The sequence below is a fragment of the Urocitellus parryii genome, chromosome X (genome assembly GCF_045843805.1).
Source record: "Urocitellus parryii isolate mUroPar1 chromosome X, mUroPar1.hap1, whole genome shotgun sequence".
Taxonomy (NCBI): domain Eukaryota; kingdom Metazoa; phylum Chordata; class Mammalia; order Rodentia; family Sciuridae; genus Urocitellus; species Urocitellus parryii.
In genome coordinates this window covers 119,318,093-119,331,857 of record NC_135547.1, presented here as the reverse complement: position 1 = coordinate 119,331,857, position 13,765 = coordinate 119,318,093, and the positions used below count along the sequence as shown (strand labels likewise).

The 13,765-nt window shown below is 38.1% G+C and overlaps 1 protein-coding gene and 1 pseudogene across 3 annotated transcripts in view; one reads left to right on the top strand and one right to left on the bottom strand.

Moving 5' to 3' along the window:
- Nhs (NHS actin remodeling regulator) overlaps positions 1–13,765 on the top strand; it is a 332,167-nt gene that overhangs the window by 293,262 nt on the left and 25,140 nt on the right. For all 3 annotated transcript variants that reach the window (XM_026396735.2, XM_026396734.2, XM_077793955.1), the window contains exon 3: positions 277–410. In XM_026396735.2, the coding sequence (XP_026252520.2) occupies positions 277–410 (134 nt within the window). The remainder of the gene's footprint in view (positions 1–276; positions 411–13,765) is intronic.
- Positions 11,716–12,303, bottom strand: LOC113188425 (calcineurin B homologous protein 1 pseudogene; annotated as a pseudogene).

The window sequence follows — 13,765 nt, the reverse complement described above, 5'->3', positions numbered from 1 at the left end:
TGTTGTTTTGAAATGAGGCACACTGCACTCAGAAGTAAGCTATTTTCTACAAAGATTATGAGATGGACCCACTGAAATGGATGTATCTAACTTGACGCTGATCATAAGTGAAAGTTTAGGTAGGAACCATTCTGAAAATCTGATTTGGCATATAAATAATATAAGCGTCATAAAAGATGACTCTTTTTAATAGCCTTCTGCTAATACTCCCTAGGGGAAAAGAGAAATTGAAAATGCTAAGTGTATTTCAGTATTACTGCTTTTCTGCCCTGTTAGAACACCGGAGCCGAAGTGATCGCCGAGAGCAGAGAGCTGCTGTCCCTCTTTCCATCGCTGCTCCACCACTGCCAGCCTACCCTCCAGCTCACAGCCAGAGGAGGCGCGAGGTGAAGGACCGCCACTTCCTAACGGTAAGCTTGATGGCCACCACAGCCCTGTGCTTGCTGGCCGGGAAACATGAGTGTCTTGGGAGTCAGTTTCCTCCCAGTGAAGGAGCTGAGCTGACTGGGAGAGCAAACCATGGCACTTGGGAACAAATACATTTTCCCCCTTTCATTTCTGAAAGGAATGCCTCTATGGCGAAATAGATTAGGGATAGATATATTTTGTCATTAACTGGTTGCACAATGCAGTGAATACTAGTTAAGAAACTTAAAACCAGAAAACAAATTTACTTTGAATCCCAGTTCTGCTTACAAGCTAAAGAATTTAGGGCAAGTAATTTACCTTCCTTGCCCACAGTTCCCTCATCTGTAATATGGAGGAATTAATAGTATTGAGTTTGCAGGGCTTGAGGATGAAATGAGATAATGCGTGTGACAGAGCTTAGCACAGTGACTAACACAGAGTAAGACCTTCATAAATGTCAACCACAACTACTGTTACTATTAGTCAAGTGATAACATGGCTGACTCAGTGGGAAAAGCTGGAGAAGAACTTAAGTGATGTGGAAAATCACCATGAAGAGAAATTGTGTCATCATTTCATGCTTTCTCATTCTACAAAGGAGGATCATTCTCCAGGGTAATTTTCTACCTTGGTAAGGTCATCACTGTTGGTGATTTCACCCTTATCCAGGGGGGGTGAATATGGCTGTAACCCCAAGCATAGGTCACAGATGATAAAGCTGATCCTGGCTCAAAATACCTGCAAACACTATGAGTAACTTGCAAACATGTCACCCCAGATGTGCTTTCTGGGGCCTCAATGGGGACAAGTGAGTACTTTATGCCTCTGAGATGGGTATCACTAAAGTGAGGAACAATGGTTTCTGTGACCAAATCAGCCCATACTGCCTGCCTTCACGTCTGCACTCTGCTTTCTTATTCTTTGAGGCCCAAAGTCTAAAGAAGTTACCACAGTGTCAGTACTAATTGAGGCTTTTATTTGAAATTAAATTTGTATGTAGGACTCTCAACCCTGCACCCTTATGGCTTGTACAATACACAAAATAGTGCAGAATATTCATGTACCAAGATAAGCAAACATCTAGATGAAAATATATTTCACCTAAATGAATTTTCATGATATAACATATCCATTAGGACTTTGAGTGATATTGGACATATATAGTCATTTTTTTCCTATTTGCAGCTAGGCAGCAGGCTCTATGTCCTCAGTGCTCCTTAAATGCACACTTATGTCACACTCATTACATTGCTGTGATGTAGCCCAAGGATGAGAAAGGGAGGTGAGAGCCTCTTATGGGTTTCTCGTTCTTCTGATGGAGCAGTTACACATGCTAGTGATTTGTTATAAAGGCCCTGCTCGGCAGAAGTTCTTATTAAGCTCAAATCTGCTTGCCGAAGCATTTGTTTTTAATGAGGCATTTTTGGCATAAAAATACTAAAAATATTTTTCCCATTCATTAAAAAATGTTTTGTGGCTCATTAAGTTGGTTTTCTTGTGCAGGGAGGTAAGAGAGAAGAATTTTGAGTGTTTACAGAAACGACATAAAAATATAACCCTTTCTCATAATCTGCATAATTTTAATAATGTCTAAATACCAAAGTAAGACTATAGGAAAGCCTTAAAATAATGAATAGCAATGAGGGTGCTTCATTTACCCAAAAAACATTGAAGTCAGGGTCATCAATAAGACACTACTTTGGAAAATTTGCCCATCTCAATTGATAATATTTAGCATTTCTAAATAAATTGGGGGAAATTTGGTTTCATTTCTCCAATGGAGTTTGGGTCACCAAGTTCATTGGAAGAATTTCCACTCAAGTCATGTCCCTTAGACCTGGCTAGAGCATGGTTCTATGCATTCCACTTATAAAGCTGGATATTGATAAATGAATAAAGGTCTCAGATATATAAGAACAGGAAATTCACAGGCAAATTCCTAGATTCATAGTTTTTAGAAAATTGCTGGATAGACATTTTCTTAGATAGTAACTCTCATTCACTCATCTATGAGAATTAAGCCATTTTTCTTCTAAAAAAAAGCATTCAGGGTAAGATTCTGATGTAGTCTTCCACAACTCTACCAGCTATCATACTTTGGTCATTACTGGCATAATCTGTGAAGCCACATTGCCTGGATTTGAATACCAGCTCTATCACATCCTAGCTGTATGATCCTGGAGAAGCTCATCATCTCAGTGTCTCAAGGATAAGAGTAGACAGTACTTCATAGGTTTGTCACTAAGGATTGAATATGTTAAAACATGTGAACAGTACTTGATGTATTCCAGAAATTTCAGGCCTTAAGATGATGATGATAATGATGATGATGATGATGATGATGATGATGATGATGATTTGCCATTCAAGTAGTTGAGCTATCTGTGACATAGTGATAAGATCATAAGTCTAACTGGATTTAAATCCCAGCTATACCTTTTGGTTGTATAATCCGGAAAAAAATATTTTATCTTTTTAAAATCCATATTTCTTCATCTTGTAAAACAGGGATGATAATTTCAACTTTACAAGATTGTTAAGAATTAATGATGTTATATAAATAAGATTATATCATATGTGTGAAAGTGCTCAGCATATGTGCCTAAAATATCTGGATATCTTAATATCTTAATCTATAACCATTTACATTAAAATTCTTCCCAGCAAATTAAAAGCCTGTAATGTTTACTCACAATTAAGACTAGAAGAAGTGGCTGGGGTTATGGCTCAGTGGTAGAGTGCTCACCTAGCACGTTCGAGGCCCTGGGTTCAATCCTCAGCACCACATAAATATAAATAAATAAAGGTATTGTGTCCAACTACAACTAAAAAAAATATTTCAAAAAGACTGGAAGAAGTATAAATTATCACACCATTTTTTGAGGGCAAAACTCATTTACACCCTTTGATTCAGCAATTCTACATCTAGGAATTTAATGCAAACAATAGTAGGTGTATGTAAAGATTTATTTATTAATGTGTTCATCAAGGCACTGTTTATAATAGCAAAAGAGAGTTATAGATACCATAGGTATCTAACAATAGGAGCTTAATTTAATGAATCCTGATATATGTGTATGTATTTATATATGAATGGAATATCAAAAATTGTGAGATAGAATATTTGATGACATGGAAAAAATTTATGTTTCATGATCAGGGATTTTTAAACAGTTTATAAAATTGTATATAGTATGATCACAAAAACATCTGAGTGTACAGTATACACACAGAGAGAGAAGGAGTTAGGAGAAAAGTATGCAAAGCTATATATCTGTGGTTCCCAAACTGTGTGCTGAAATTCCCTAGGACACTGCAGTGAACTCCTAAGGGGACCATGGGATATTTTAAATTTCCAAGGGAGACATCTATCTGGTGACATCTGGCAATGGCTCCAAAGTTAAGCCCACAGGTCCCACAAGTAGGAAGAGGGGATGCTTAATATCTTGTTGATTAATCTACATCAGAAGTTTTCCAAGGGGAACTCACAAGAAACTGGAGTAGCCAATTTAGCTTAAAACGCTGTGAGCTAAAAAAATTAAGAGGTGTATCTAATTAAAGCCCATCTGGGAGTCCTCCCTTGGAAAAGGTGGTAAAAGAGGTAATTTCAGAGAAAGGATCCCTAAAATGATAGTATCTCTTCCATCCTACTAATATATTCTGAAATTTTATAGCCAGAGACTATATCTGTTTCCTATTAGAGACCAGCCCTGCTAGATATTTAACCTCTAGGAAATTAATTTCTGATCATTTCTTTGGAACATAAGGCTATTGTGGACCTGGCTATAGGGAAGGGATTGAAACAAATGTTTCTAAATCCATATTTTCACATAATATTTTAACCTTTTTTTAAAATTCAACACAGAAAACACAGTTTTCGAGTGGTAAAGGGCCTAAAGAGTTGTTTGGGCAAGGCTGGGAGCCAATTGTAAAAAGTTCATAGTAAAAATGTTATCCCAAGGGCAACATGAAAGAGAAATTGCCTGGGATCAACTTCTGTCCACATGATTGAACTTTTGGCTCCAATGAACTTGTAAGTGGCAGGATACTAATTATGGTGGGGGGTTCTGGGGGTAAGGAGAGAAAAGAGTGTCTCAGTGTGATATATTCATGTACTAAGCAAAAACCCATTTATTGTAACTCCTTTGCCTCCAGGTAGAATTCTTGGAGAATTTTTTCTCATCTAGGTTATGGTGAAACTGAGAATGACAATTGAGTATCAAAACAAGGAGCCTTTGCCAGAGCAAGAACAGGTAGCCTACTCTCTGAAAATCCAACCATGGATTTTCACTCTTAATACCAGCCATTAGAGGTGGCCCATGCAGTGTTTGTTGGTAAGAAGCAGTACTTTTATGTGCTCAATAGCCTTTAGATTTACAGTGCTGATGGCCAGAAAGCTGCTTGTTAGAGGCAGTTGAACAGATCTTTTTTAAAAAAATCAAAATACACGCTGAGACTTCCAGGTTGCTGAAGACAATGGTACTATACTAGGTCCCCATCTCCCAGTGTTTCCTTCAGAACTGGTGTAGGACAAGATAGGGGAAATAAAACTGCACAAAATACCCCATCAGCATTATTTGAGGATAGAGAATGCCCAAACACCAAATTAACTGTTAAGTAAAAAAGAAAAACAAGTATCAGTGTGTCTCCTCTTGTTACAAGGTAAGGGAGGGCAGATTCAATAAAACTATACAGAAGAGGGGAACTAGCAGTGGGACTTAAGGTTGACCAAAAACAACCTCTAGAAAACATTAAATCTACCCTAAGTCTGAGAATACTTTTCAAAAGTCCAAATAGATACAAGCTACAGGAAGAAGATTTAAAATATGTATACTTTACAAAAGCAGTCTTCCATATACAAAGCTTCTTCTGGGAGAGATCAAAGGCAAAAAAAGAAGAAAAATATGTCCTTTGGCAACTTGAAATGAAGGAGAAAAGACAAAAGAAAAAATTGAAGGACAAATTACTCCTTCCCTGCCAACAAGTAAACTAAGATATCTGGACTGTGATGCACTGATAAAAGATGGTGTCATTAAACTAATAAGCTTAAATAAATTTGTTTCCATAGAAGAAACAGAAGTTATTAAGGAGCCATGCCACAGACACAGATGGTTTCCCAGAGGAATTCAATTAAACCTCCAAAGTCCATATACTCCCAATGCTGTATAAATTGTTTCAGAGCATTAAAAATGAAGTAAAATTTCCCTGTTTCTTTCATGATACTTAAACTGCAGCCCATAAAAAATAAAGATGTCTGCAGCTGATATCACTTATGATTATTGATTCAAAAATTCTAAATTACTTAGCAAAAAAATACCATTACATTAAGAAATTAATATACAATAACTAAATAGAACTTATTTCAGGAAAGGAAGGTTGGTTTAATGTTGGGACATCTATTGGTATCTTATACATAATAACAGATCCAAGAAGGGCAACCCTATATGATTATCTCTATGGATGCTGGAAAAACCTTAAACAAAATTCAATATCAATTTTTAATTAAAAAAAAAGACTTGAGAAAATAGGAATTGAATGATACTTCATTAAAATTTTATATATTTATATTACATATATGTATATATAATATATGTATATAAATATATATTATATAGAAATGATATCTATTATATTTATAGTTTTGTTTTTAATTTTTTTAATTAGCTACACATGACATTACAATGATCTTGGCTTTTTAAAATTTTTTTTTTATATTTATCATTTTAAGGTATATGCATTAGTCAGAAAGTCAGTACCTTACTTAATGGGGAACCAGGAGAGGCATTTCTACTAAAATCAGGAAGAAGCAAGAGTGCTCACTATCTTTCTTCCTGTTTAGCATTGTATTTGAGGTATTAATCAATGCAATTAGACAAGATAAATCAGTTAGAGGCATAAGAATTGGAGAAGAATAAGTAAACTCATATCTATCTGAAGATATTATACCAGAAATATATAGCATTAATACCGCCGATTATCAGTGATGAGTTTTGCTCTCTCACATGTTGAAATATAGCATTAGAGAAGCACGCCGGGGTAAGCACATGAAGCAGTTTATTTAAAAAGGGGTAACATAGACTTCTCTCAGGAGGGAAAAGGGAGCTCTAGCTCCCATAGTATCCAAAGAAGTGAGAGGTCCTGCCTTTTTTATAGATCTTAGGCTTCCTTTGTTTTCCTGCTCTCCTCCCCTATCTCTCTGTCTCATACTAGGCCCTGGAAATGCTCTGCGGGATGGTCAAAAAGTGAGAAAGACAGGGGCTGGAGAGGCCAAGGTAGTGTGATCTGGGCCAGAAGGGGTATAATTGACAACTCCCTGTAGGGAGGGACAATCGCTGATTCAGGTTACCTTAGCAACTGGTTGTAGCAGGGGCGGGTTATCTTGATAAGGGTGGAAGTAGGGCTCTGAAGGCATTAGCATTTCAATCCCTCTCCAACTTCCTGGACTCACTCAAATTGGCCTCCTTGATCTGACTTGACTTGATTTACCTATCTATATTGACTGTCTAATTCTGGCTTCAGTATACCCCCAAATCCTAAAGAATCAATGATAAAACTAATTCAAGCAATAAAAGAATTCAGTAAGGCAGCAGGGTATCAATTACACAAATGATAGCCCATTGACATTTGGGGGCAGATAATTCTTAGCCGCCCGATACACTGTGCCATATTGGGCAGCATCCCTGGCCTCTACCCACTAGAGGTCAGTAGTGTTCCTTTCATGACTTGTAACAACCCAAAGTGTCCCCAGACACCAAATGTTCTCTGTGAGAGCTATAATCACACCTCATTAAGAACCATTTAGTTAGATGCATACCTCCCACCATAAATAAAACTAAATTCCAAATGGATCAGGTACCTAAGTATAAAAAAATGCAACCATATATATACTAGAAAAAAAGTATGGTTAATTACTCTGACCTCAGCCTAGGAAAAGCCTTTCTAAGTCACTCAAAGTACAGACGCAACAAAGGAAAAGCTTGATAAATTTGAATAATAAATATTTTTGCATTCTCAAACACAATAAACAATGTAAAAATGTAAAAATACAACTGGAAAACTGGGAGAAATGTGTGCAATGGAAAAAAGGCTAATATCTCTAATGGATAAAGGAAAAGCTTGATAAATTTGAATAATAAATATTTTTGCATTCTCAAACACAATAAACAATGTAAAAATACAACTGGAAAACTGGGAGAAATGTGTGCAATGGAAAAAAGGCTAATATCTCTAATGGATAAATACTCTGAAAAATTGAGGGATGAAGAGCAAAAATCTAGAAGAAAAAAATGGGGGAAAGATGTAAATAGACAATTCAGGAAAAATATAATTTTTTTTTTTTTGGTACCTGGGATTGAACCTGGGGTGTTTAATTACTGAGCCACATCCCCAGCCCTTTTTTATTTTTATTTAGAGACAGGGCCTCACTGAGTTGCTAAGTGCCTCCCTAAGTTGCTGAGGCTGACTTTTGAACTCACAATCCTCCTCCCAGCCTCTAGGATTACAGGTATGTGCCACCACACCCAGCTAAAAATATTTCTTAAACTTAATAAAAATTGTTCAAACTCACTTATAATTAGAAATGCAAATAATACTGACATACCATTTATCACCTATTAGATAGGCAAAAATTAATATCACAACAACATGACAAAAACGATATGACAAAATGCTCTCTTGGTGTACCCTAGGGAAACAGGTACTCTCATACATTACTGGTCTACCATTTGCAGTTCAACCTATCTGGAGGACAATTTGGCAATATCTAACAAAACTACATATATACTTTCTTTTTGCCCCAGCAATCCCACCAAAAATACACTTCCAATAATACAAAAAGTTTATTTATTGCACCACTGTTTACAATTACAAGATATTAGAAACAACCAAAATGTGTGTACATAGCAGAGTAATGAATTGAACAACATGATATCCACACAAATGGAGCTATAAATTAGCAAGAAAGATCTTTATGAACTAATATGGAGTGATTTCTAGGACATACTGTTTTATGAAAAAGGGAAAACCAAGAGTGTCTATCCTATGCAATCCTTCACGTTAGAAAGAAGGGTACATGAAAACAAACAGGTGTCTACTTGTTTGCGTAAAAGAATGGAGTCAGTTCTGCAATAATACAACCTATGCATCCCTAAAAATCTCCCACTATGCAAAACTACACAATAAAAACCAAAGGTTTATGGGGAAAGCAGTTAGGGGCACAACACTAAAAGACTACTTCCATACCTCACCCCCTCCGGCCCTTCCCTCCATCCTCCCTCCTCCCTCTCCCCTCCCTCTCTCCCTCCCTCCCCCTCTCTTTCCAAACACACACAGATAGAAATCATGGTAAATTATTAAGAAATACATAAATAAACCAGATGTGGTGGCACATGTCTGTAACCCCTGCAACTTGGGAGGCTGAGGCAAGGCCAGCCTCAGGAACTTAGGAAGACCCTAAGCCACTTGGTGAGACCCTGTCTCAAAATAAAAAATAAAAAGGACTGAGGATGTAGCTAGTGGTAAAGACCCCCCAGAATAAAGAAAGAGTGGGGGAGGAGAAAAGAAAATACATAAACCATAAACACTGTAGTAAATTGGCACTTCACCTAGAAAAGAAACCCTGAAGTTTGCTTATGGAGTGAGCATCAGAGGGGCTGCAGTTGTCAGTTACTGGGAAGCAGTGGAAGGAGGGTTATTTGAAATTGACGGGAAGGTTGTTAACACCAGGCTTGAATGGGATCCTAATACAGGGTGAACTGGGGTACTGATAGATATTTGAAGTGTGTTGGGGGTGCATGTTGTGCGTGCACGAGTGTTGTATTCTCACACAGGATAGTTCAGCTGGGTGCAGTTCCTGCATTCACCTAGAGTTTCTGATGTATGAAATCATGCATAAGCAAATGTGAAATTCACATTATGCTCAAATCATCTTCTTAACATATCAATCACATTGGAACAAACTCGAATTTTCAAAACAAGCATAGCAAATTGACCGCTGCAAGGATGATAAACTAGAAATTAATGACACTGATTTGCCTACAAGAGGTAGATAGGGATAGGTTAGTAAGAATGAGGAACTGGCTGGGCACGGTGGCTCACACCTGTAATTCCAGTGGCTTCGGAAGCTGAAGCAAGAGGATCACAAGTTCAAAGCCAGCCTCAGCAACTTAGCTAGGCCCTAAGCAACTCAGCAAGGCCCTGTCACTAAATAAAATATATTTTAAAAGGGGGTAGTGATGTGATTCAGTGGTTAAGTGCCCCTGGGCTCAATCCCTGGTACCAAAAAAAAAAAAAAAAAGAATGAGGGATGAGGGATTGGTAATGGGTTAGTAGTAGTGTCAAGAAGGAGTGTCATTTCTCTGAGTATATTTTTTGTATGGCTCATTAGAGCCAGGTAATGTTATAATATCCCCCATAAATAAATAACATCAGTCAGAATGTGAGGAGAACCCCAAGGTTGAAAATAAATAGTAACAAATAAGCCAAACTAAACATAAATAACATTACCACCTTACAGAAGATGGCTAACATTAATAACTTTGAAAATCAGTATTTTTGTTTCGTTGATGGATCCATGGACCATGAGACACAACCATGGATTAAAATAGTTTTCTATACAGCCAAAAGAGTGAAAGCTGTAAACTCAAGAACTTTACATACATAAGTTAAAGAGCCTCTGAGCTAACTAACAGATTAGACAATTCTTCCCTTTTATACAATCCCTATATGACTTGATCACAAAGTCAGAGTGATACTTCAAAAAGAATTCTTCATTCATTTATACTCAAGTCATCCTGCCTGGCCATCCCTTTCCCTGGTCTCCATCCATTCTTCATCCCTTTGCAGTGGTATTCCTTAGCCATTCCCTTCCTTAAGAATTGTGTATACATTTTCCTTCCTAAGCAAGCAAGTAAGCAATGGGTCAGGGAAAAGATGGCCAAGAACAGATGCACAAATGAAGAGACTTAATTAGACAGACTTTGGGATGTCAACAGCCTGAATCAACTTAGTTGACTTTGGCAAAGAAGCTACTCTGGCTTGCTCAAAGGCTTGTTCCACCTCAGATTGTGCCACTAATTCCAAATTTCATGTTTCTAAGAGATTAGCAGTAATCTACACAAGGAGCTAGGAAGCTATTGTAACCAGGCATCTAAACTACAATACATTTGATGCTTTGGACTTCTTTTTGGAGCCAATGACAGCTTCCAGCATAGTCATTTGCCAAGTGTGAAAGTCTTAAAGATATGGAGAACAATCTTGAAATCTCAGACAGGACAAATTGGGCATTTGCTTAGCAGTAATCTACTTGGGAACATGAAGTGAAAAGAATTCCAGTGCCCATAACACTGATGCTTTTCAGGGTGTCCAGCCTCTTTGTTCAAAAACCCATGAGAAAGTCCCCAAGAATATGGTCAGAGCAGAAGTTCTGGTGGTGATGGTGCCCCCAACAAACTGGCATACACATGGCTGCTTTCTGAAGGATCTACAGTGCAGTAACAAGGTTTGCCACATAGGTGTGCATGTAGAGGCTCAGAGACTGGAGGGAGAGTGACCTGAGTGAGCCACGGAGAAAATGTGGCTCCACACCTTACCTCCCAAGAAGACCATCTCCATCAAACAATCCTTTGATGACAGAAGAGAGTGCAGGGAACAGAGGTTACATTCTTCCCAAAGAAGAGTTGATTCCTGAAAAGCCCTTGGGGAGGCAATATCCTAGAGACTGATTTATGAGCAAAGGTAAATAAAAACTTGCAGACCATAGAAGTATATTGCCAAGATAGAAACATATTTAATAGGCATAAATTGGGGTGCCACATCAATCAGTGGGAATTGAAGAGCTAATAAAAATCAAGGAGACTGAAAGAACCAGCAAAGGGTAGGTTGGGTGACAAAGAAGCAGGAAGCAGAGAACACATGGGAAAAGTTGGAGGCAATGCCAAAGGCTTATTGGAGAAGGCAGCATGGCTATAGTTCACATCCCACGAAAGAGCTTGGCTGTTTGGTTCTCCGCGTAGTTACTCCTCTCATTTTCTCAGACCAAATGGACATCTGGCATTCAGCAGTAGGACAAGGGAGATGATGTTTGGAAGTGGAGCATCAGTGAATGCATACTGAAGAGACATTCCATAACACCCTCTTCACACCAAAGGCAGTTTTGTGTTGATAGAGAATATCTCAGGTTGTCATACAGCCAACAGCAGTATTTGGGGGGAGGGCAATGATAGGGTAGAAGTGGGGCTGGTACACAGAAGGTTCTCAAGCTCTAGTTCTTAAGTACTAGAGAGCAGGGAACAATTTGGCTTCACTGCTTTAATCAAGAAATTGAATGCTCATTTTCTGCTCTATGTGCACCTTCTCTAAAATGTTAACAAATTCTGTGAAAGATATGGCTCCATCTCCATCCTGATCAGCTTCCTGGATGGTCCTGTCTGCAATGATGCCCAGTTGCTCATCTGAGATATTCACTCCAACCATCATGTGTAACACCTGTAACAGCTCACTGCGGGAGATCTTGTCATCTTTATCTAAATCATATAGTTGAAAAGCAAAGCGTAGTTTGTTGATTCGGCTATTGAGTGGTTCGGATCCAATCACATCTTTGTTCTTTACATCATTATCAATGGGTCGGAAATGAGCCAAGATTCTTATGAATCCACGGAAGTTCACCTGGTCTTCTCCATCTGGAAAGAAGGCACTGATGATCCGGTCTCCCAGTGGGTTGATGGCAAGTTCTGGAATCCTCTGGAAATCTTCCCGGCTGAGAGATCCACTCTCTTCTTTGTCCAAGGTAGTGAACCGTCTATAGAGGCGGGCAATCTGACTATGGGAAAAGCCAGTCTCCTTCTTAATTGCCTCCAATTCTTCATTCCTCAGTAACATAGAGGCCTGAGATCCCATCCTGACCCAGGAACTCCTCTGGGAGCGACCCTGCCAGAAGCAACAGGGTAAAACTAAAAGAAGAAAGAATTGTTTTAAAATATTGTACCCTAATTAGTAACTTCATTTTTACAAGGAAATGAACTAACAATTCTGAAATTATTTTATATGTATACCAAAACTGAGCAAAACAATAAATATTTTGTGGATTATGCCAGCCAAGTATCTCACTGTTGGAGAAAGGAGATACAAATAAGAGTTGAGTCTAAAAAGATTGCTTCAGTGTTGGATTGAAATCTAAAGTGCCAGTATAAATTTATACACATATTCACATATGTATACATACAGATAAAGATAGATGGATAGATATAGAGTAAATGTGTGTGTGTGTGTGTGCATGTGTGTGTGCATGAGTATTATTAGAAACAACCAAGTGCCACAAGAAATAAAACACATGTGTGGAAGTGGGTGAGCAAGGCAAACCTTTACTTCTGGCAGAAGGGCCATGAGCTACTGGAACCTGGCTAGCAAGTGTGCCTGAACGAGCAGTCCACCTGCTTATATCTAATGCAGTTCTGCCCTTCACTCTGATTGGAGGAGTTCTGGGTTACAGTCTATACAATTGGCTAATTTTAGAATTAGGGCGGGCAAAAAGGAAGGGCTACAACTGGACCCAATTAAGGCTGAATACTATTCTGAAAATGGACCATCACACTTTGTGTTTCTCTCAGTATGCAGATCTATATTGTTTAGCTCTGTCATCTGAGAAGGCCTTAGGAGCTAGGGCACTCTAATAACACTGAGGACATCTAGTGTCTAAATCTTGTTTCCAAATAAGATTCTCTAATAAGGGGGTTCTTTTGGAGAAAAGATTTATTCCAGGGCTGGGTCAGGGAAAATACAAGATAAGCCTAGACTATCTTGTGATACCACAAAGTAAGAAAATACTCAAAAAATAATAGGGGGCATGTCAGAAGGGCATGGAGAGAACTTAAAGGAAATGCCAGTGACCAAATCTGGTACACTTTGAGCTATAAAATAAATAATGGTAATGGATTATAACACAGACAAGATAAATATCCATCACTCCATACTGATATAAATAAATTGGACAGATAAATAAATAAATGGGAGGGGTCCAGCTCTTCATTTCAGAATACTAATTAATAAATATAGAAGTAATGATGGGGAAAAGATCACCATTAGCCAAATACCACAGTAATAATTTTTGCAGGCAATAGTCATCAATGAATGCTAAAGTTAGGTGGGTGAAAGTATGCTGAGAATTGGGACATTTGTATAGTAGCAATGTTTTTCTTCATAATATAATTGTTGGTAACAAAGAGAAAATAGTAACTTGAGCTGCAGAAACTTGCCAGACACTATCTTCACCAAAGGTCAAAGTTAACATCATCAGTAATAGGTCACACTTATGTATGCACCTCCTGATCTGATGCATTGAGAGGACACTTTTGTGGGACTT